General features: G+C 31.7%; 1 protein-coding gene across 3 annotated transcripts in view; it reads right to left on the reverse strand.

Annotated features, from left to right (window-relative positions):
* Nucleotides 1-24,800, reverse strand: part of LOC106464752 (glutamate receptor ionotropic, kainate 2-like) — a 143,479-nt gene that overhangs the window by 67,486 nt on the left and 51,193 nt on the right. For 2 of the 3 annotated variants that reach the window (XM_022392549.1, XM_022392548.1), the window contains exon 2: nt 2,824-2,979. The exons of the other annotated variant lie outside the window; for it this stretch is intronic. In XM_022392549.1, coding sequence (XP_022248257.1) covers nt 2,824-2,979 — 156 coding nt within the window. The remainder of the gene's footprint in view (nt 1-2,823; nt 2,980-24,800) is intronic. 3 annotated transcript variants of the gene reach the window in all.

Below are 24,800 nucleotides of genomic sequence, written 5' to 3' on the forward strand. Positions count from 1 at the left end.
AGAGCAATGAAGATTTTGTAGGGTTTGAACCAAACTTAATAACAGTAAACCTTTTTTTGGTATTTTCTTATTTTGATGTTTTGAGCTTTTTTGTGTTTAGAACAATATACACTAATTTTTAAAGTATCAAATTGAATTTTTGTTCAATAACAATCTTTCAAATGCGACTGTAGCTTTTTTTCCCCCAAAACATTGTCTTCAAAATAAGGGTGTGTCTTATATTCCGAAAAATACGGTATATTTTGAAACAAATTATAAATGTGGTAGAAGAACAGAAAGATTTCAACTAAATTATCATTAAAGCATTTTAATCTTAGCTTTGTCTCCAAGGGTTAAAACTGTTAATTGATGTAATATTATATAAAATATATAAACTGAATAATTGAAATTGCTCATAAGTTAAACAAACGTTCAAAAGTGAATATATGGCTATTTCTATATCCAGTGTTGTAAATAACGACATAATTTGTTACGTATTTAATTATGTCATATACATTATACTGTGATATTGATCTTATACTATATAAGGATGAACCATTAACGCGAGCAAAATGTTACGTGGGTTATGTTTGCATGTTTTTACACACAGACATACACACACGTTTCAATAGATTTTATAAGTTATTGATATTTTGGACGATTTATTGCTAAAAAGAAATGATTGGAGTATTTCAATGAATTTTTCTAATAAATAACTAACGATTATCAAACACAAATCTTGCAGCATGAAGACTTGTGGTTGTTTCTTTTGATATAGATGCACATGTTTAGCTTATACACAACTATAATAGATGCACACCTGTGTCTTACATTATATTTTCTATATATATTAAATATTTCAAACATTATTATAGACGAGCTACGGAACTGCATTTTTCCTATGTGTCATACTTTTACAGTTTTGAGTTGGTAATTTTTTATTTCTTTTTTTAGTCTCAGAAGGACAAGATTCTATAATTTATTTGTTTTATGTTTACAGAGATTTCGAAAACTGGGGATCGACTTAGAACCAATACCTGCACCGTCAATGTGATCATACATATATTCATAACATCAAACAGGCCGCACTAAACGGCGAAAAGGGACCAAGATGGAAATTATTGAAGATTTCGAAAAGGAAGAGAATATAGTTCTTAACGGAAGTATAAGACATATTTTATGTGCGGTCATTCCATTCTTAACACAGAAATATATATCTTACACAACCCTAATAGACACATAATCTTTACACAGTCCTAATAAACACATAATCTTTACACAGCCCTAATAGACACATAATCTTTACACAACCCTAATAGACACATAATCTTTACACAGTCCTAATAAACACATAATCTTTACACAGCCCTAATAGACACATAATCTTTACACAACCCTAATAGACACATAATCTTTACACACCCCTGATAGACACATAATCTTTACACAACCCTAATAGACACATAATCTTTACACAAACCTAATAGATACATAATCTTTACACAACCCTAATAGACACATAATCTTTACATAGCCCAAATAGACACATAATCTTGACCCAACCCTAATAGATACATAATTTTTACCCAACTCTAATAGACACATAATCTACTTTTTAGGGGTATACCTTTTTCTTTCTTGTGTTTATTATGATAATGGTTTTCTTTAGCGAAAAGCTACACAATAGATTATTTTCTCTATATCCATTGTGGATAATCGAATCCAGGACTTTACGTGGTAAATCCGGAGACTTACCACTGACACACAGGGGAACTATATTTTATTATGATAAAACAATTAAAAACGTCATAAATATACTTAATATTTTCTTTAAGAAGGATATTACCTTCCCTTTTGGTGTAATTTCTTTAGTTTGTCTGTTTGTTGTTATTAAGTACAAAGCTACACAATGGACTATTTGTGCTGTGCCCACCACGGGTATCGAAAACCGGTTTTTCGCGCCATAAGCCTTCAGACTTACTGCTAAGCCACTGGGTATGGTGTTTAATATATGCGCATGAAATTATTTTTCAGCAAAGTGAACTTGCCTTGAAATATATATTTAGGAATACCTTTACTATTTCTGAACCTTGAGAAAAAGAAATCAATAGGATGCATCATTGAGTTGAAGATTAGTATATAAAGACATAATATTAAAAGCTGGATAAAACACAGATTGATAAACGCTTTATAAATGAAGAAAACTCAAGATATGCTTTACTATATATTGATTATAAACTTATTGAAAAACAGGGAAAAATCCAATTAGTTATTAAACATGATAATGTTAGAGACAACTGGCAGAACTGGACAATCAGTTGCACGAGCTGTCGATAAACTATACACTATTGGTTTTAAACCGCTTATTCGCGGACATGTTTTGTATTTTTGAAAATCCTTACAAACTAATGTTTACAGCCATTTGTATAACTATCTGCATTCTGTGTATTTCATATCTATACGTCATATTCTATATTGTAGGCCTTTATACTTCTAACGGTTCGTAATAGTTTTGTAAAGATTTTCCGGACCGTAGAGTGAAACAGATTGGAAATCATTGTCATACACAATACCACAGTTTGAGTCAACAAGCTGCACTATTTTGTAAATGGACAGAATTTTAATTTCCTTTTTTTTTTATTCACGGAATTTACTAACGTTTTTAACGCCCTCCCACCGAAAAAAAACTTTCTAGCTTATTAAATTAAAAACTCTCGCAGATTTGATCTTGAAAGAAGTTTGTGTTTATTTTTAGCCAATTATGGTAAGAATTAAAATCCAGAAAATTAATTACACGTGGTCCTTTAAACTAATTCAAGCTTAATTGCCTCTGAAACTACATACCTTTGCGAGACGCCTGGAAACTATCTTGGTATTCGAGTTGCTGGACATTAGCAGAAAGCCGAGAGTTGGGTAGTAAATAATTGTCTGAGTTGATTCGATCTATGGCGTAACGGAATGCTGACTGCAACACTTCATTCCCAGATTCAGAAAGGCCTCCTAGTTAAAGATACAGAAAAAAATCATAAAACATGCAAGCGATGCTGTAGCAATACTTGAAATGCCAAGTTTTATTGTTAATTTTTCTATTTTAAAATGTGAAAACGTGATAAAATCACTTGTAAAGGTCTCCCAAAAGAAACAGAAACACCATAAAAAAATGAAGAATGACGTAACAATGTCGTTTAAAATACTCATTCTTCTTAATGAAGTTTACAAAACGTATAAAATTATCTTTCATGACTTTGTATTAGGAAGTCAACGAATATTTCCCTGAAAAAGTTTCTTTTAAATAAAATAGCTTCATTAATCAGATACTCTGTATCCCTTTTATGAAGCAATAATTTCTGTATAGCATAATTTAATGATCAACGCATTTTTTAACTTTCAAAAACGTATAATTAATGTTCAAAACCAGAAATTGATTAACTCTCCTTTCACTACACGCTGTTTTAGTAATTGTTTACAACTTAAGAAAATCGGTCGATATAAAATATCGATATCTTAAGTTGTGCCACATTGGTTAAACAGTCATGTTTAGACATCTAGTAATTCGAAAGATTGAAATCTAGAAAACTTTTGAGGACAAAAGATAGATCTGAAATGATATTTTTACGAATCTCTGGTTTTGAATCTGAAATGAATAAATTAAGAGGAATGTGAAAAAGAAACATCTGAAGCTGTTTTTGTGATTTTCATCACAAATGTAAAGCCTGTTGATTTCTAATTCTTCGCTACCTTTCGGCGCTTAAACCGTAACTTTTAAAATGCACCATATTGTTATCATAGTTAAGTTATTCATACATGATGACATCAGACATGTCACAACGTTCATCCATAAAGAGTTCATTTCTTCTATACTTATGAAATTACGTTTATATGTGGATTTATATTATTTCGCCACAATTTATTTGTGCATTAAATAACTTTCCCCTAAGATTAAATGTAATTTCTCATTGAATCTGTATTTATTTTAAATTCTTTAAAATACATATTACAGAACTATTATGTGAACGCTTAAATAAACTTATTTAATGGTTTTAACAGGTTAACAGAAAACCAAGTTAAAAAACAAGAATTTTCAGATAATAATTGCCTTATCACAAAAACCACCACTTCGCTTATTTAAGCAGTAATTCTGTCTAACACAGTGGCTTGTGCTAAAAATACACACTATTATACCAGTTAACGTGAAGAATTTTAGAAAATCACACAATAAGTCATGAGTAATTCAAATTCGTTCTTGCATTTCATCTTCAAAGAAGTACTAAAATAGAAAACTTAATAAATAAGTAAATAACTAAATACGGAATAGAGGTATGTTATTTTTACATTCTTAACCACAACAAGATGTTCCACTAATGCAAAGGTCTACGACATCTAAGGCGTTTTCTTTTTCACCGTTGTTTTTCAACAATTTTTGATTCACATTACAAGATATGTGTTGAACGCGTTCTTTCTAATCTGAAACTAAATAAAAGAAATCCAAAAATAACAAATATTAATTTTTACAATATATTTATGTATACAAGTTGTATTTCAATATCTTCAGAAAATGAAGTATTTTTGATATTTTAAAATTCCATCATTTCTTTCTCGAGGATATTCCAGAACAAACTAAGAAAGGCTCTTATGTCAACATCTTCATGTAGTAAGTTAGCTAGTTTTAGGCCATATCAGAGGCTATTCTTGCGTGAAGTTTAATAAGTGTCGTGAAGACTGAGTAGATAAACAGTCTACATATAAAACCATCCCCGCAGGCACATTCTTCAAGATATCTCTATATCGTCACAATGTGTCATGTATATTCAGAATACAACGTTAGAAACCGGGTTTCGATACCCGTGGTGAGCAGAGAACAAATAGACCATTGTGTAGCTTTGTGCTTAATTACAAACAAAATATATTTAGAAAACCAGCGAACTCTTACGGCATACGAGGAATGTACATGGAATGCGTATAACATTTAATGATTTTTCAAACAATCAAAAGAACTTAAATGTTGAAACTTGGTAAATCCTAATTTTCAAATAATTCGATACAAGATCACCAAACTATTTGGATATAAAGGCTTACCGTTTTTAATAAGGACGAGAGGAGGGATATGAAGATTTATTACAATACTGAAGAACATAGTTTACGTCTTGGTATATAATTTTGCTTCATTAGACCATCTTCTTGAAGATAAATGACGGATGATTAAAATATATATCTAGTATATCTAGGTTTTAACAAGCGTAATACGAAGACCCTTAGCTAGTTTATCTCCAGAGCTATAAATATAGAGTGGAATATATATATATATATACATTCAATTTCATTTTGTTATCTTTGCATTGCTTAAAACAAAGTCTCGCTATTTTTGCGTTAGACTGTAGAATCTTGAGATATACTAAATACTTAAATTATTAGCAGTTTATTATATTATTCCTTCTCTTCACAGAAAATTAGATTTGCTATAACTGGAGTCATTGCCCCCTATTTAATTAGATTTGTACCCAATATTTATTTCTCAATTACACACAAATCTACTCGTTTTTTGCAGAAAAGTTAAACTTTGTCAGCGTTTGTACTTTAAACTAAAAATGATGTATTTATAAAATGACAGAGCCCGTTTGTATCTGTAAAAGACACATCTGAGTTTATGCTTGCTATTATATATAGTCACTATGTGTTATGAACATTTTAGACGTCCAGGATATCGACACTAGGCGCCACACAATCGTTGCAACTGTTGCAAATATTATAGAATGTTTTTGGTAGAAGACATGATTTTTTGGATGGACAGAAACATATTAAAACAACGTAAAAACTGAGATTTAACTCGACGACATGAGCAACTGCGCTTAAAATACTCTAACAGTGGACTGTTGGATGGAATCATCTCTGAAGTCAGTTTTGAGAAAATATTTGTTAAGTACGACGAAAGGAACGGCTGTTAATAAAACTGAGTTTTTATGACATTGCATTGTAACTAATAATTTGTGTGCTTCTGCTGTTGTTTGTTATTAAGCACAAAGTTGCACAAAGGGCTATCTGTGCTCTACCCACCACAGGTATCGAAATCCGATTTCTAGCATTATAATTCCGCAGTCATTTTGTTCATTTATGAGATACAAACTCTTTGTGCAAACAGTTCTTTAAGAATATCATAACAACATTAATTACAACAAAAATATCATATATAAGATCGAAAGTCAATGCTAAATGAATAGTGGGTTGTGGAATCGTTTGTTTATTGTATTTCATTTATATATTTGTTTACAGAATAGCTAAAGAAATTCCATTCTAAATCGCCCAAATAATTAATGATGAGCATTATTGCAAGTTCTCCTTATGACATGCTAGAAACCTTGATAAAGACAATTACAGAGAACAAAAAAGAAAGCGCAAAAACACTCCGCGGATATGTTTTATGTCCTTCAGATCTCAGGAAAAGTCAGACGGAGGTATAAAACTGTTTTTTTTTATTTGTTATTATCGTGCAATTCTCTATAAAGTTCATCTTTCTAGTTGTCTTTAATTTTTCAGAAATTAAGATACATGTATTGTGCATGTTGACGTTTCAAGTTATTTTCAAAGGTTGAGCAACTGCTTCGTGTCAGTTATCAACATAAAATGTATCTGAAAATACTTCCATTGTTTTAATAGGTTCATTTGGAGATGATAATAAGCATTTCAAGTTTTGGTTGAAAAAGGATGGGTGTCTTAAGGACATATAATTAGGTGAAAATGTTGGTTGGAGGTAATAGTGAGCGTAATAATAATAATAAATATTAAATATAATAAATAATAACATGTCGTGCATATATGTAATATGTTTAAAAGCTGTTTTGACATAACGCGTTCAAAAAAATGGCACGATTTGATTGATGTCAAGTTTCAACTTTATACTCCTTAAAGACTGTGTCTCCAGAAATAGAGAAACATCGTAGATGAGACGTAAAATTAATTGCATACACATTAAGGATATACTGCTTAGCTCAAAAAGGACTCATTAACACAAGTGATCTGAGTTGGTTTTGTTTCCAGCAGCATTTACATGTAGAAAAGGTTTGTATGATCCTAAGTGTCACAGTGGCGGTCACACATTTCTCTTAATAATTGAAACAAAAACTCTTGTAATTTGTAACCTTCCTTTCGAGGCAAAATAGTCTGCAGATAGTTTGATTCCAAACAAATCTTTGATGGCAAAACACTCCAGGTGAACTGCAGGAGTGTTCATTGTGTCAAAGGAAAACCCTCTGCATGGTTAATCCGAGAGGCGCGAGACACATATATTGCCCGAAACACGATAAAGCTGAACTCTTTGTTAATGGAGAAATTTGTTGAAAGCTGTTATTCGATAGCACACACATGTATACTATTAAGTTGTCTGAGATTAGATGATCGTATAAGCTAATAAGCTACTCATCATGATAACAATTAGTTTCCATCACTACTACCCTATCGTAAGTACAATAAGGACATTAATCTTCTATGGATCACACTGTAACCATGGCTTGTAGCACAACTAATTTACTTGCTATAGATCTCTAATGACAGAGCATCAGTTGACCATTCAGTATGTGACTTGTATTTCAAGGACAATGTGATAATGTGTTCATGTTGCATCTGCTGTTTGGTACCCTCGCTTCAACACTTATCAGGACATATTCCTCTTCCATCAAATATTACATAATCAGTATGAACTTGATGTAACTATTATGACTGTCTTTTTGTTGATGAGAGTGATGCAGATAAATATATGCCGATGAAAGAGATTCAATTAAATGCTGAGCAAAATATTTGTTTAACACGGATGTCGTATAATGTACAGCCAACATTATTGACATTTTGCTTCTTTGTTCTGTTCTCATGTGATGATGGATATATGACTCCATCTAACAACGTGAGCAGATATATGTTATCGTATTTTTCAATAAATATATACGACTTTATAGTTGTAAGCATTTCAAAAGTAATTAACTTGTAGTACCTCACTGGTTAGTAGCTGCTATTTTGGGAATTATGAGGTGGTGAAGACATGAAAAGGTATAAATGACATATCATAAAATTCACAATATTTGTATAAATTTCATCCACATCTGATACTATCAGTTTTAGGCCTTTATTGACACCGCTCCTTTTTTTTTCAAATTTTAAAGATGAGGTTATCTTCTGAAAAAAAGACATTTTTATCACATTTTTATTTAATGTTGCACTAAACATTTGATATTTATAAATTTGGATTACCGGGTATTGTAAATAAGCGTTATTAGCACTATAACTGAGTATTCTGTATATACACTTTTCGTCGTGACATGGCCTCTTAAACAGTTCGTATCATTATCGTAAGCGACTTTGGGCCTAAAATGTGTAGGTTTTTACATGAGAAGTGTTATAATTAAAGAATTTGTTTTGTTCATAGTTCATTTCTCTCCATACCCAAATTCTTAATAATGTAACAGTAGTACAGAAAAACAAACATACCAGTGCATTTCGATGGGTAAGTTGATAATCTCTTTGATAATCTGTTAGTTTGTTTATCTTAGTTCAGAGTTACAAGTTTCAAAAACTTAAATTTATTTATTCCAAAAATAATTCAAAGTAAACAAAATGTTTCCAGAAATATTCGTTATTTAATTTTTTCTTCCAAGTATAAATTTGTGTTTCATAATATTCCATTTGTCAGCACAAATACAATTTCCTGTAAATTCTCTCGGCAAATTGTTATGCATTTTTTACGAGAAATCTCGAGAGAGAAAAAAAAACATAACATATAATATAACAAAATGCTTAGGGACAACAACGGACTTATTAATCCACCTCGACTGTCTCATCCTCTGAAATAGAATAGAATAATTTAATAAATATATTTAAAAATCTTAAAGCCAGCCATTATCATTCATATACTTATTAAACTTTCTCTTAAACTCACTTAAATTTACTGCCTCCACAACATCCGAAGGTAACCCATTCCAGAGGCAAATCACTCTGTTAGAAAAATAAAACTTTCTTGAAGTTGACTCCTACCCTGCCAAAATTTATATTTGTGTCCCCTAGTCCTACTATTCTCACTGTTAAGTATGAAAAATGATGGCCATAAAGATAGTAATATAATTTCAAGTCTAAGCTAAATTGACCCTTAAAATTCCAATATTTTCTCAGGAAAAGATTTGTCTAGAGTTCATTTTTCTAATAAGACAATTAAAATATTCATATAAGATCATTTCACGTTTTTAATTACATTTGGAATTGCAAACGGAAATATCTTCGCAAGTATCAGTCAAAATATGCGACAAAATTAATAATACTATTTTGTAGAAGTGGTGCATTTGAATGTTATTTACAATTTTACTTGATGTGTAAGGAAAAAATACGCATACGTATAAGCCTAAAATAAGGAGATACTTAATTAAAAAATTTAAAACGTCAAATAGATTAAGTCAATAGCATGAGATTTCGACGATACCAAACCCCTATCTAAAACATTTTGTTTTTTTATCATCTCGTATAATTATCACAATTTTGACTTTTCACCGATGTCTCGTTCACTTGAGTAGTTTTTTTTTACCTAAAACATGAGTAGTTTCATTTCTTGGAATTAGTAACAAAATTATTTTTAAGATGATACACTTATGATTGACTTCAATGTCTTAACAGTAATGATGTTTATGATTCGTAGATTTATGAGACATAATCGAATTAAGAGAAATTAAAGAAAATATAAGATACAAATTCCTATACACAGAATTGTTTTGTGAAATGGTATAATACCGGGCATCCCACCAAACATGCTCGCCCCTTTCAGCCGTGGGGGCGTTATAATGTGACGGTCAATCCCACTATTCGTTGGTAAAGAGTAGCCCAAGAGTTGGCGGTGGGTGGTGATGACTAGCTGCCTTCCCTCTAGTCTTACACTGCTAAATTAGGGACGGCTAGCGCAGATAGCCCTCGTGTAGCTTTGCGCGAAATTCCAAAAAACAAACAAACAAACAAAAACAATATAATACCGGGCTGGTTTAAAATAGATGTAAACTCTATACTTTAGTTAGCACGAAGTAATAAAAAAGAACATAATAAAGTCTGCTGCTGGTGTAAGTGTAAACACATTATTTACTTTGTCAAATTAATCATTTGAAGTCTCGTTTTCCACATCCTCAATCCCTGAAATAATTCCCAAGTGTTTACGACTTATGAAGCTTAAGAAAGTGGTTTAGAATTTATTAGGTCACGCGGTAGATAACAGAGAATACGAAATTTTGATATCCACATCGAGTGATGTTTGTCTATACTCTTCCCTAACACTGGTTATCCTCAAGAGAGTTACGTCCTAAAAGTTATGCAGTACGGATATACGTATCTATATAATAAGTAAATGATTCACTTGGTATAACTTGCTAAATGTTTTCAACTGTAGTGCTATAGTACAATTGAAAAATATTGGTCTTGGTTTATTCGTCTGAAAGTTTCACATAACAACCACGTTATGTGGGAGGATATGAATTAAGAATATCAAGTCTCTACTTATAACGATAGCGCCAATATGACGATATGATATAGTGAGTTTTGTCACTAATCAGTAAAATTCCATATAGTAATATCAGACAGGTTTAGGGTTAATGAGTATCATGAGGTCCGAATCTTGCAGTTGGGTAACCTTTTCTTAATAAAACAAAAACTTCTTTCATAATAATAATGAAGTTGGACAGAAAAATTACTTTAATTTTTCTACATGTTTCATGCAGTTACGACAAATCTCGTCATGTAAATTAATATAATAATTACAAACATTTTCATTTACGTACGTCACTCTTTCCTTAAAGGCGCAGTTATATGATGCTATAACTTGAACAGAAATTATTGAAAATAACCTGCTATGGATTACTTATAATCAGATCATCTGACAGTACTACTTTAAGTAACCTACTATTAAAATGTTGTTTAAAGTCTTAAAGCTCTAAAAAGCTCATACATGTGTCGAAGTCAGAAATGAGAAAAAAATGAAAAATTTATACTTCCCTTCGTCATGGGTAGAGGATGGTCACTAAACAAATTAATAATTAGGAGTGAAATAATGGAGAGGACAGTTCCAAAACTCAAATGTTATATAGAAAACCATATCATTTTGCACTTATCTACTGAGAATTATGTTTCAAAATGATAATGTAATGTTGTTCAGAAAACCTTCATAAGAGAAATGTAGTTGAATTAGCTTTTTGTTCTAAAATGTTCGTGCGAAGCTACAGTAAGGCTATTTGAGATTAACCGTTCTTGATTTTGAACCGACAGAATAAATGGAAGGCAGCTAGACAACGGCAGCCACCGTCATTCTTATAGTCTACAGCCTCAAAGTGCGGACTGTGTTTTTGTGGCAACGAAACGCGAACCACGAACCTTCAGATTCACAGTCGGATACACTAACCATTAAATGGCACCCAACCCACTATTTTGATTTCTCACACCTTTCATGTTTTCTTCACATCACGAATGTTGTTTGGAAACAACGATACATAAAACAGCGCCACCCTTACTACTTATGTTAAATTTTCAAAATAAACCAGAATTATTATACTATTTGAAAAAAATTCTTAGAAGTAAGTTTTACTTTTATTGAATTTTATATAAGCTCCTAAAATAGTATTCTAAACTTTTAGACATTTTAATCTATTTAAGAAGAGTTTATGACCATACAGGCCAAAGAAGAATTAGTATAACAAACAGTAATAAACTTTTTCAATAATTTAAATATTTTCAGTCAATTGATAAAAATAGGTAAAATGATCAAATGTTTCGAACAATTTCAATACAATTATAAAACGAAATTCTTGCTACACCAAAATTTATTTGTTTGTTTCGGAATTTTCAAGCATAGCTACGTATACGACTATCTACTCATAGCTGTTCTTGATTTTCAAATCATAGACTATGCGGAAGACATCTAAACAATTAGTCAAAAGCACTCGCTGCCAACTATTAGGCTACTCATGTTTTATTAAATAGTGGGATTCACCGTTCTTATATCGCACCAACCGCCACAAAATCTACTATAATTTAAAAACAAAAATTATTCTTATGATTCCTAAAGTGAAGTTAAAACCAAAATTCAGTACTCGTTGTTTTTCATCTGATTTTATTAATAATAGATATTTTCTTCCAGTATTAGTACATTTTTTGTTGACACACGCTTTAATTCTAATTTTAGAAATCTGAGAATTGTTTAGAATTATACTAAAAAAATGAACTTTTTTCTCTTTCTCTACAAGGCTAACTATATATTACAGATAAGAATAACCACAGAAAGTGATGAAATCTTTGATTCACATTTTAAATGCTCTTTTACACAGAAATTATTAAATTTCAGTGTCTATTGATTTAGAGTTTTAAGCAGTCAATACTAAACAATCGCCCGCAGGGAAGATTGTTAGAAGAAACGCCAGCGCTGCATTCGAATGAGACCAATACTTTTTTAATACTTTTAATATAGTAGCACAATGTGCCTGAAAAGAAACTATCCTATACTATTTGCTCTGAAACCTTTCATGTTACTTCCATTCCCCTCCTTCTTCAGAAAAGACACACAGACATATATATATATATACTTTAATCAGAATAATCATGAAGAATGTTACTGATAAAATGTTTCTTTCAGTCAAGATAGATCTCTATTACAAATGAGATATTCTTAGATATTCATTTAAAGATATGTCAATAAAATGGTAAAAAATACACATAACTACAGCTACATACAATTCGCTTCTGCTTTTATTTTTACCTTTATTTACCTTTTTCTAAATAATTTTGCTTTTGGAATATTTAATTTTAATTTTTAATAAAAAATGACTTTTTTTTACGACTTGTAGAATAAAATGATTCTGCAATGTAACATATTATAAAGTACAATAATTCCTGCAGTGACAATGGGGAAAAAAATGAACGAAATTTGTCGACCAGTAACTTTGTTATAGCTTAAAGTAATAAAATCTAGTTTCTAAACCTAACTACGAAATTTTTAAGTATGATCTTTTATTTTATTACTCTTTTTAAATCTATTAATCATTTGTGTATTTTCGAAATTTAAATGTTTTAAACAGTAAAAATGTATAGTTTATTCATTCTCATCTTTTCATAGGCTTGTCATGTTAAGCGGTTTCTTCTTTCTTTGCCAATGCACGGATGATGAAGAACTATTAGGCAACCACTCAAAATCCCACGAACAGCTGGGAAAGCACAAACGCTGTGAGCCCGAGTATTCATCTATGCATGTCGGTATTTATGCATATTTTAAAAACTCATAGTAAAGACGCGTTTCAAGAACTGCCACTCGAGTTAGTTTTTCTTTCACCTTTAACTCACTCTATTTACATTATTTATGTTATTACTCTATTAGAACATGTTGTAGCGGGACATTTCATACGATAGATTTACGCGACATGAATATTTTGCAGTCTACGAACTTTCTGAATATTCCATTACATATTTTCCTCATATTACTTTGGGAACTTTGACTTTTGTATCAAGCCTACTGTTCTGAGTAACATATGGCTGCAAACTTCGTATCATGAATAATAAATTACTAACATGTTTTGAACCTAATTCGTTCGTTACCAACAAAATGTAATACTAGTGGGTCCTTGTTTCAGTCGTCTTTTCTTCTAGTCCTTGATCTTAATCCTCTTGTTGAAGGTAAATAAAATTTCTGTTCTGTTCTTAAAATTCTTTGTTTTTTACTGTCATCCTTGGGGTTCTAGAATATTGTTGACAGCTTTCAGTTTCAGTTCTCTTTGCTCTGAGAAAACTTTGTTCTAAAACGTTTTTATAAACAGAATACATTACAATGAAGCGTGAAAATTTGAGACTCGTTAGTTTATTATAAATGAGGACTTACAGATAGGTTTAATTGCTTCCTAGCCATAGCACTTCTATTAAAACATGATTGGAGCAGCGGAGTAGAATTGTGGTTGTGGAGAATAAGTGAGCGAGATCCTGAAAAAGGAAGTCCTCCTTCCCCACCTATATACACGAAATATTTGATAGGAATACATTTTTCTGCTGTGTTGATGACTGATTCAAATGTAGTAAAACACCATGCATAGACCCATTTATGCCAAGAAAGTGTTGTAAATAGGTTTATGTGTGTACGGTATGCGTTTTTTTGTTCGAATTAAGGTTGGAACTTTCATTTCTCAACCGATTTGATCTATGTTAATTGTGTTCTAATTGTTTGGTAGAAGGTTAAGTCATTATTGTGAATAGCTTTTCACGTTTATCTGTAGTCTTGACAGATTAATTATTATTGTCAATTAGAAAATAACCATTGTAGAAATATTTGAAGGCCAATAATCCTAATTTTGAACTGACAGACTAGAGGGAAGCCAAGTCCTGAAGTACTCAACTGACAGACTAGAGGGAAGCCAAGTCCTGAAGTACTCTTGTACCATTCATGACCCCAAAGTTTAGAGTGTATTTTCACAGTAACAGGACCCGAAATATGACCACGTGGATTCATAGTCCAGGCTCGCTAACTACTATTCTTATCTACTATTCTTATCTATGATGTAGTTCCATCTTATTGATTCTCTTTGTACTGAAGACTCAGGCCATTTGACGATTACTGTAATCTTTGATTCTCCACAAATTAAATACAATCATTTGTATATGATCTTGATGAAGGAGTTACTTTTTACACAGAGGTTCAACCATTGGCATAAATTTTGTTTCAAATATGTGGGGATGGGGGAGTTTCTGAGGTTTGCACGAGGGTAGTATATCCAGAAAAAAGTTCTTGAAAAGGTGGGAGGGACATGTCTCCCGTAAATGTGACGCCTATGGGTTCAATACCATCAAATGAATACACAAAAAAACACTAGGTGAAATACAACGCCTTCCAATAAGGGTTTAACAATGAAGTTGTTAAGCAGAGAAATGTTTACTTGTTATTCATGTCATAGTCTCAGGTAAAAGTGATCCCAAGAGGAAAGTTATTATGTTTGCGAAACTGCATATTTAATAGGAAATACAATGCGAAATGAAAATAAATCAAAATCGACCGCAAACAAAAGAAGAGAGACTGGATACAAAATGTTTCACACACAAAAACCAATATGCTCATATCAAATGAAAATGGCTCATGAAATGTATATGGTTCAAATCAATGCTCTTTATTTAATCTGGTTGGCTTCTCTGTGTAGACAGCAGCTGGGAAACAAGAAGATTTACTCAAGGAGAAGAAAAGTCAAGAATATAAACACCAGACAGGAAGAAGAAGAGTGAAACAAAAATAGAGAACTAATTTTGTTTGAAACTGCGTACAGTCCAAAGTTCAATCAAAACTCTCAATTTAATAAGAAAAACACCAGACAGGAAGAAGAAGAGACCAAACACAAAAAAGATAAAATTCTGTTTGGAATTTTGTGCAATCCAAAGGTTCATCAATACTAATAACAACAACAAAAAACACACAAACACACAGAAAAAAAAGAATATTTTAGACGTTTTTAGCGTTTAAACTTCGGCTGAAAATTTTTCTCGTTTAATTTATATGTTTTGAGTGTATCAAATACACATTTTCCTAACATCATACCTTTTCCGATGTTTCACTCATTTTTATTGGCTAACGAATGTCAGCATTTTTTAAAAGAAAGAAGAGAATAGAGAAATTACTCCTAAGTACCTCAAAGCGTGTATTTCAATAATTAATAAATTGGTTAATAGATTCGATGCTGGATAGAACAGGAATGTTTGTTACTTGTATGTCTTTTGCCTTAACAATGAAAACTGAAATAGAAAACAAAAACTTAAGGAAAGAAGAAGCTAAGGAAAACTTAGAAATTTACGAAATATTTTAGATCAGACTGAAACAAACGATATTCAGTCACAAGTTTTCGAAAACAATAAGATTTATCTACAAGCGGCATAGTATCATAATACTTTAATAACAGCTTAGGTAGACAGAAAATCAATAATTAATCTGTAGAAATACTGCCATTTTAATCTATTGGGCTTATAAACTTTAATTCGCATTCACCGACAAATTGAAAAGCAGTTTGTAAACACTTGAATTCTTTCCTGTAAGCATTTGACATGGCATGATGCCCACACATACACATAAATGAATATAGTTATGCATGTTTAATGGTTTTTAAGAAAAACAAAAACCTAAAAATATAGAGAACTGGAAAAGAATGAATTAAGCATTTGTGGTAAGATATAGACCAACTTAAGTTGAAATTCAAGATATTTTTCAGGAAGTAAAGAAGAACAAGTCATTTGTTAACATTGTTTTATCAGAAACTTAGTCATTCATCCTTTACGACTAATTAACTACTTCAAATCCACACTCTAATTTGACTTAGATATATAATATCTTAATAGCAATTTTATCTGTAAACTATAAGAAACGAAATACGAAGTGTATAATTTCAAATAATAAATTATCTTTTTTTTGTTATTTACTGTGTCGCCCGTATATTGTTTTGACAGAATGTTAGTGAAAAGTGAAGACTTTACACTGCAGTGTAAATTGCTTTTAGAAAATGTTAAGCTTTCCTTACATGTTGTGCCAACAAGTTATCTGACGGCAATAAAAGTTTGTATCGGATAAACATCGCAAACTTATTGGCTATATATACCAAAGTAAACTGCCTTATTTATGAACGTGCATTAATGAAACACACAAGAAAAACTATCTGTTTGTGGAGGCTAAATTATCAGCAAATTTAAATTTATACCTTGTTGAAGACAAATATAAAACTCTATAGCTAGAGCAATCTTGAAAGATGGACCTTTCTTAAGGAGTTTGTCTCTGGTGAAGAAAGGTCCATCTTTTTAAAGGCACTCCGGTCATAAGGTTTTATATTTGTGTTTAACTGATTTTTTGAACCTACGTGTTTTCTTAATACCTTATTAAAGACGTAAACTGACGACCTTTAGCCATGTACAGTAATACAAATAATAATGAAACGCTCAAGTAATACACACACAGAAGTTAATGGCAGCTAGAAGGTGAATTTACTAGTGGTATAAAAACATTATCACAGAAAATCGAATAGGCTGTACAACGAAGTAGGATGTGAGTCCTTTACTTTACAGAGACCATTAAATATTGTTTACATGCTGTCATAAAGTTTATTAATGTACAATTTCTGAAAATTGTTTCAAATGTCCAGATACATTCCTCATGAAGTCTTATGAGTATTTATACTAAGACTTTGTGCAGGTCAAGCCCTGGTTGAAAATGTTCCACCGGTCTCTTTATCGTCAAGATATTGTTTCACCTCATTTACTACAGGCTTGGGATCATTGTCTTGCTGAAAGATGAAACTTCGCCTAACGAGTAGTGTTCCCGAGGGAATGACATAATGTCAGCACTCAGGGTGCCGTTAATGTTGTGTAGATCACCATCACCATTGGCTGAGATGCAGTCCAGAACTTGTACTGATTGTTGCCGAAAAACTGGAACTTGGGTTAATCTGTAAAAAGCTCTTCTCATTCCACTTTCTTTGGTAACTACTTTACCGTTTCGGTTGGATTACGTCTTCAGCAATAATGTTCTGGTTGCTACTTGTCAGTTATTACCACTTCGTGCTGGTATGTATTTTAGTGTTTTCGAGGTAAGATTCATTCCCATATACAGCAACTATATTAATTACATAATTAATCAACTTTTTTGTACAAGTACATATTACTTTTTTGTACAAGTAATTTATCAGAATATCTGCTAGTCTACTGATATGCATATCAATTACATGTTTGCTTTTCCAAGCCCATTCCCTTGGCTGTGGTTTCGCTAGATAGTAGATAGGGACAGTAGGAATCTCGTTAATCCTTATATACTTACTTTCAGGTTTTCTACTCTACCATATTTACTATTAACAGTACCTATTATATTTACACTCTTCAGAAGTTTGCATACAGATCCTACTGAGACGTGGAATCACTACAAAGTTTCACATGAAATATCCTTTTCTTTGTCAATTTTGCTGAATGTCCAAATTTGTGTGAGCACAAGCTATTTTACTGGCGTAAGATATTTTTGTTTCATATCAGTTTGGTTTTCTGGTTGTTCCAATCTTTGATTTTCTATAGTTTGGGTCATTTTTGTTTGCTTTTTTGTTTTAGAGCAAAGCTGCATTGAACTATTTGCTATGTCCACCGCGGGGAATCGAATCCAGGGTCTTAGCGTTGTAAGTCGTGCAGGGGGACGGGTCAATTTTGAAGTGAATGGTGAACTTCAGATCAGTAAAAGTTCAAAATTATTTAAACCTCTGTGTTTAGGTGATTTTTTTGTTGCACGTTCGTTTCTAATTTGTTTTAGTGTTGATATATGTGCTTGTTCAATACTTGTTTTTATTAGTATTTTGAATTTCTGTCAAAGTTTCCTTCTGCCATCTCTAATTTTGAACTACAGATCATACGAAAAGCAATCAGTCAGCAGTACCATATCACCCACCAACCACGCTAAGGGATGGACTGCCACTCTTATAACGCATTCACAGTTAACTCTGCCAAAGAGCAAACCTACGCCCCTATTTGCTCAAGTCTGCTTTACCCTTTTTATAAATTACTTTAGTGACGCGTGATGGTTTTCACTTCATAGTAGTGTAGGGTGTATTTTTGTATAATAATAGTATTTCAACAATACTGTATATATAATGGATATGACGAATATAATGTGGTTGAAATACTATTATTATACACTTTGTTAGTGTTCAAAAATTTTAAGGGGTCAGATAAAGAATACAGTGCTTGAAATATAATAGGACTAACAGACGTTCTAGAACAAGTCTGCAAGAAAATATCAAATTGTTTCCCCAAATTAATTCTAATTTTCCAGAGTTGATATATTTTATTATGGAACATTGTTTACTTATTCTAAAGAAATATAAGAATTTTTTACGCCATGAAATTTAATAGAATATTTAAATAATATATCAGAGTGGGGCACATAACGACTGTACACACGTTTTAGATACTAAGAATACCAGTCCTGTTGTATTTCATGCGAATTTTCCTTGTGGGGTATATTTGTTTGATCAAATGTTGACCTGGCTCGGCATGGACAGGTGGTTAGGGCGCTTGAGTCGCAATCTGAGGGTCGAGGGTTCGAATCCCAGTCCCACTAAACATGCTCGCCCTTTCAGTTGTTGAGGGGGTTATAATGTGACGGTCAATCCCATTCTTCGTTGGTAAAAGGGTAGCCAAAGAGTTGGCAGTACGTAGTGATGACTTTCCTCTAGTCTTTCACTGCTAAATTAGGGACGGCTAGAGCAGATACCCATCGTGTAGCTTTTGGCGAAATTGAAAGCAAAAATCAAATGTTGGCGCTTTGAATATTTGTAACGTTAGACGTTAGTACAGCTTAATCATGAAGAAAGGATTGTTGTGTTGGTTGTAGTTTCGTTTTCCTTTATTGAGGGTTTGCCATAATTTACCCTGTATACCTTTTATTTATATATTTTTGCTTGATTGTATCTAAAAACTGGTAGCCTAGCCCTGACTTTATAATGTTATAGAAAAATGTTTTTGTAAAATAGTTGGATGCTATAAATATCTATTATAACTGTTCATTTGATTACTTTTTTGTACAAGTAATTTATCAGAATATCTGCTAGTCTACTGATATGCATATCAATTACATCGAAAGCAGACATAACTGTAATCGAAAGTGAATTTTTGATTTTTACTAGTTAAAGAAGTGACAAATATAAAGAATAATATTGTGCAAAATCATTGAACAAAATGTCAAAAGCTAAGATTTGTTACTAAAATTGTATATTTGTCTTTTGCATTTAAAAGGTCAATGTCATTTAAAACAATGTATTGTATAAAATTTATACATAAAAAACATCTAACAGACTCTGCGACTACTAGATATGCGCTGTACAATGTTAAAACCTATTGACTCAGCTCACCACAACATGCTCTAAAGAGAGCAGAAATCTGATGCATATTGAATAAAACTGAGTGGACACTGCTACAGTTTGTTTCTATCAATTAATTTTAAACACTTTTTTCCTTTTCCGTTTTTCAAATATCCCTGTAGAGTTTTAACTAAAAGAAATACAGATCAGAAAGCTATCTATTGCAATTCTCTAAAGAATTAGGCTTATTAGAAACCTAATAAGCCTTACATACAAGGCTAAAGTGAGAAGTTGGGATGGATATAGGTATTATTTTGGTTGCTATGAAACTCTATACTTTCAATCTGTAATCATTTTATAGATTGCTGATTTATATCCTTGTAGAACGATTATTATATGTTCTTTTCTAAGAATTCAGCTTTCCACAAATCTGAAAACAGTAGGCTAAAAGTAACAAAAGAAAAACATTTGGTCGTACGATCAAAATTCTCTTTGTTTCGTATATATATATAGAATTTTTACATATTTATCTATTTTTATTTTTAGTATTAAAATTTACAGAAGAGAAAATGTATGTTGAGATTATAATTTCCCTATTTCACACAAATTTAGAACAGTCTATTTCTATTCATATAATGTGTTTACTGTTATTTTAATCGGTAATTTTAGGATATTTCTTTTTTCACGTGCAATATTAGTATATTTAGGTTATTTTAACCAAAAATAAGATCATGTTGAAAACAATAAAGTAAAACTAAAATTCTCCATAGCTCGAGTCGCAATTTCGTTAAGAAGAAACTCACTCAAATATACAACAAGAAATGAAGTAAGATGAGTTTTAGTTTGATTAGCAGCTTCATCAACAGAAACAAGATCATATAGACAGTCATACAATGTTGAAGTATTACAACAATACATTTACACGTGACGTAAAGCAGTTGGTAAATAAACAACAAGAAATGAAATAAGATGAGTTTTAGTTTGATTAGCAGCTTCATCAACAGAAACAAGATCATATAGACAGTCATACGATGTTGAAGTATTACAACAATACATTTACACGTGACGTAAAGCAGTTGGTAAATAAATACAAAGAAATGAATTCCAACTATGTAAATTCTTATTTACTACGAATAAGAATATAAATTATAACTTGGGAGAAGATGAATAAGAGTGAACTTAACCTGAAAGTTGTGTACGAAGTAAGTAAAAAGAAAGCGCTTATAAAATCCTCTTTTTTTCTCATCAAATTCTCACCAGAATATTGCAGTTTAGTTTATAAACATAATTCGTAATGACTTTGTTGTGTTTTTGTATTTCTTTACATATTCCACACGAACATGAATTTTTAGGTTCTTTTTTTTTGTGTGTTTGTTGCATAACCGAATGTATAATATGTATGTCATGTTAGAATTTGTCTGAAAAAGTAGAAACTGAGATTGGATTAATTTCTATTTTCAGTTTTTTAGAAAAGTTCTTACTTCAAAGAATGGTGTGCTATCCTTAACTTTAATATCGTTGTATCCTGTTTTTGTTTCTATAAACAGATAAACTCAAATTTAAGCTTTGTGTTTAATCACAAACAAACAAAATTTCCTCAACAGGTAATTTATTTTTCCCCAGTGGGACAGCGCTAAGTGTACGGAATGACATCATTAAAATCCTGGGTTTGATTTCTCTCATTGGTCACAGCGGACAGCCCAATGTGGCTTTGCTCTAAAACAAACAAGTAAACCTCTTCATATTAAATATACACTTTTGACCAAACGATTCACCGTATAAAGATCATGCTCATTTTAGAAGTATCCAATTGGACAAATCAGTAACTCAAGAAATATCATTTGATTCAAACAAGTGACTCGAGATGAGTGAGCTAAACTTCTTATATTTGAAAAATCCAGTGGCTAAATTTTTAACATGAAGAGAATTTATTAGTGAAATCACTGAATTTACAAAAATATTTTGGTCATATCATTGCCTTGAGGAAGACGCGTTAGCGTATTCGATGGTCAAACCACTTTACGAAAATCTTTTGGTTAAACTGTTGGGTTGAGGAAGAGCCTTAGGCCAAATCATCGCTCTGGTGAATACTGTGGCCAAAGTTATCACCTGAAAATTACTAGAAAGAGCTAAGTATTATTTTCTTCAGTGATTGAAGCGCTAGAAACAATGAGATAAGCCTTTAAACGTTTATGCCATTTTAGGCTGATTTGTTAAATGTTTATTATAGGATTAAGGTCGTGAATTAAAACTATTTAGTTAATTTCGTTTTTCTTTATCGTAATATTTTGAAGATTAGAAATACAAGACGAACAAATCTATTTCAAAATTTCAACTCACGAAGTTTCTGAAATGTTTTTGTTTTCTCTCTTTGATAGTTACACTTTAGTCTTGTCATAATCTAATGTGATATCGTGAGTTTGCTTACTGCATCCATAATCTGATGGTTACACTGTATTGTTTTCATAATCTGATGTTGTTTCGTGAATTTCTTAACTGCATCCATATTCTGATGGTTACACTGTATTGTTTTCATAATCTGATGTTGTATCGTGAATTTCTTAACTGCATCCATAATCTGATGGTTACACTGCATTCTTGTAATAATCTCTGTTTCTGTAATCTGACTAATACACTACATCTTTTTCATAATCTGATATTTCATCGACAGTACTTTGCTCTATCCTTAATTTGTTGACTACTTAAGAGTCGTCACCCGATGAGACAGCAGTAAGTCTACAGATTACAACGTTAAGATTCGTGGTTCGATTCCTCGCACTAGACACAACTGATAGTCCAATGTGGCTTTGCTCTAAAATAAATGAACTTAAGAGCCTTTTTTCATGTGTTTGTTTAGAACATTTTTAGAATCTTTGTCTAACAACATAGTTGAAACCATCATTAATGATCGATATTACATAAGATACATCAACAACAATTGTTCAATAATAAAACCAATAAATGTCAAATAAGTCATATTTAGTCTGTGCAGTCGGAGATATAATGTTGAGCAGAGTTGAAAATTGAAGTTTACTTTAACTTATAATTAAAGAAAACCACTAGGATAATAAAAATTTCATTTTAATTTAAAAATTTGAGACTAATGTCATATTTTATATGTGTTTCAGTCAGTAAACGAGTATTACGATTCCTACGGAACATAGTTATTATTTTATTGTACTTGGACTCAAACTTAATGGCATCCGACACATTGTCATAGTAACATTTCTGGTAAAATTGTTTTCTGAGTGTTATTTCAGATCACTAATGCTACTCTCATGTGCACTCATGCTATAATAAAACTACTGGAAACACGGTTCGAAGTCGAATGGAAAAAGCAATATTTTTTATAAAATGGTCGCCTCTAAGTAAGGTCTGTGAAGTTTACTTAGCGCTTCTATAAAGCAATTATTCAAGAGATATCGAATATTATGTAGCATTAACTGCTGCTTTATGAATAACATTTATGAAAGTGTAGTCGGACTTAGTGAAATATAATAAAACTGCTACTAAGTTTGCTGAAATATGCAGGTGGTCCTGAATACTAATGATCTGTTCAGTTTCCAAGAGATTACCGCAGAGTGTGATGCATACCGAATGATCCATATGAAAGAGGGCACAATGCAGTGTGATGAATTCATGAGTCATCTCTCTATTTATACAGTGAGGTATACTTAGCAGTCTTCAGGCATTTGGGGAATATAAAACAAGTAGTTGTAAAATACCAAGTAGGGATGAAGCGAATACAGTCCAAGTATCTTGTAAACAATAAATACACATGGAGTAATATCAATCGATTAGCTATAAATTATCCAATACAAGTGAGTTACATAACCCGAAATAAGTGTAAAAAAGCATATAAACTAAGAAACTGTCGAATAAATAATAAAGAAGAACAGATATAAATAAACTAGCTTTAGAAAGACCATTAACGAGGGAAATACTATCAAGAAGATGGCTATAGAATAATCAACAGGGAGAGCAAGAACACAAACTAGATAACTGTAGAAGAATCAATAGAGAGGGGAATATTACAAACAATACAGCTGTTGAAGAAGCAACAGGGAGAGAAAAAACAAACAAGACATAGCAGAATAACCAGTAGTTAGAGAAAAAACACAAACAAGACAAGTTCAAAATCACCAATAGAAAGAGGAAGAACATAAACAAGATAAAGTAGGACAACCAGACGATAGGGAAAGGCTATAAACAATACCACTTTAGAGTAGTCAGTAGAAAGGAAAATAACATAAGGAAGACAACTGTAAATTAACCAAAAGAGAGGGGAAATAAAATAAACGAGACAGCTGTAAAGTAACCTGTAGAGAGGTATAAGTAGCTAAGGCAGATGTAGAATAACCAGTAGAAAAGTAAAAAAACAGCAAAAAACGAAAGCAGACAGCTGTAGGATAACCAGTAAAGAGAACACAACAAGATAGCTGTAGAATAACCAGTAGAGATGAAAATAATATAATCCAGATAGTTGTAATATATTTAACATGGATAAATTTTACACGTTAGGTAATTCTGAAAGGATCTTACAGATACATACCAATGTATAGAAGCGAATTTAAAGTACTCTGTTGTTCTTACACCATACTGATCAGAAGTTCTTCAAGGACGCATAACTAAATAGAAGAGTGTTTGGATGCATGAGAAAAATTCTAAGGATAAATATGTATAAAAATGCATGTTAACAGGACGATGTTTCTAGAATATACCAGCAAAAGTTTTTGTCAGCTAAACGTTGAGCCACCAGGGAAGGGGAGTTCATATTCACTGATTTTTTTTTATATAAAGTGCGATACCTTTGTGACGAGTAGCAATAGAAAAAGACGGCCTCTATTCTGCGAGTCCATTTTATTCGACTCCAATGACATATATTTCCGCCATCGGTTTCGGCCGAAACGTACGTATTTGCTCCACACTCGTACGCTATTGTCTTAGGTAAAGAACATCTTGCAAATAATTCGATGA

Source organism: Limulus polyphemus, unplaced genomic scaffold (assembly GCF_000517525.1).
Source record: "Limulus polyphemus unplaced genomic scaffold, Limulus_polyphemus-2.1.2 Scaffold1734, whole genome shotgun sequence".
NCBI classification, from domain to species: Eukaryota; Metazoa; Arthropoda; class Merostomata; order Xiphosura; family Limulidae; genus Limulus; species Limulus polyphemus.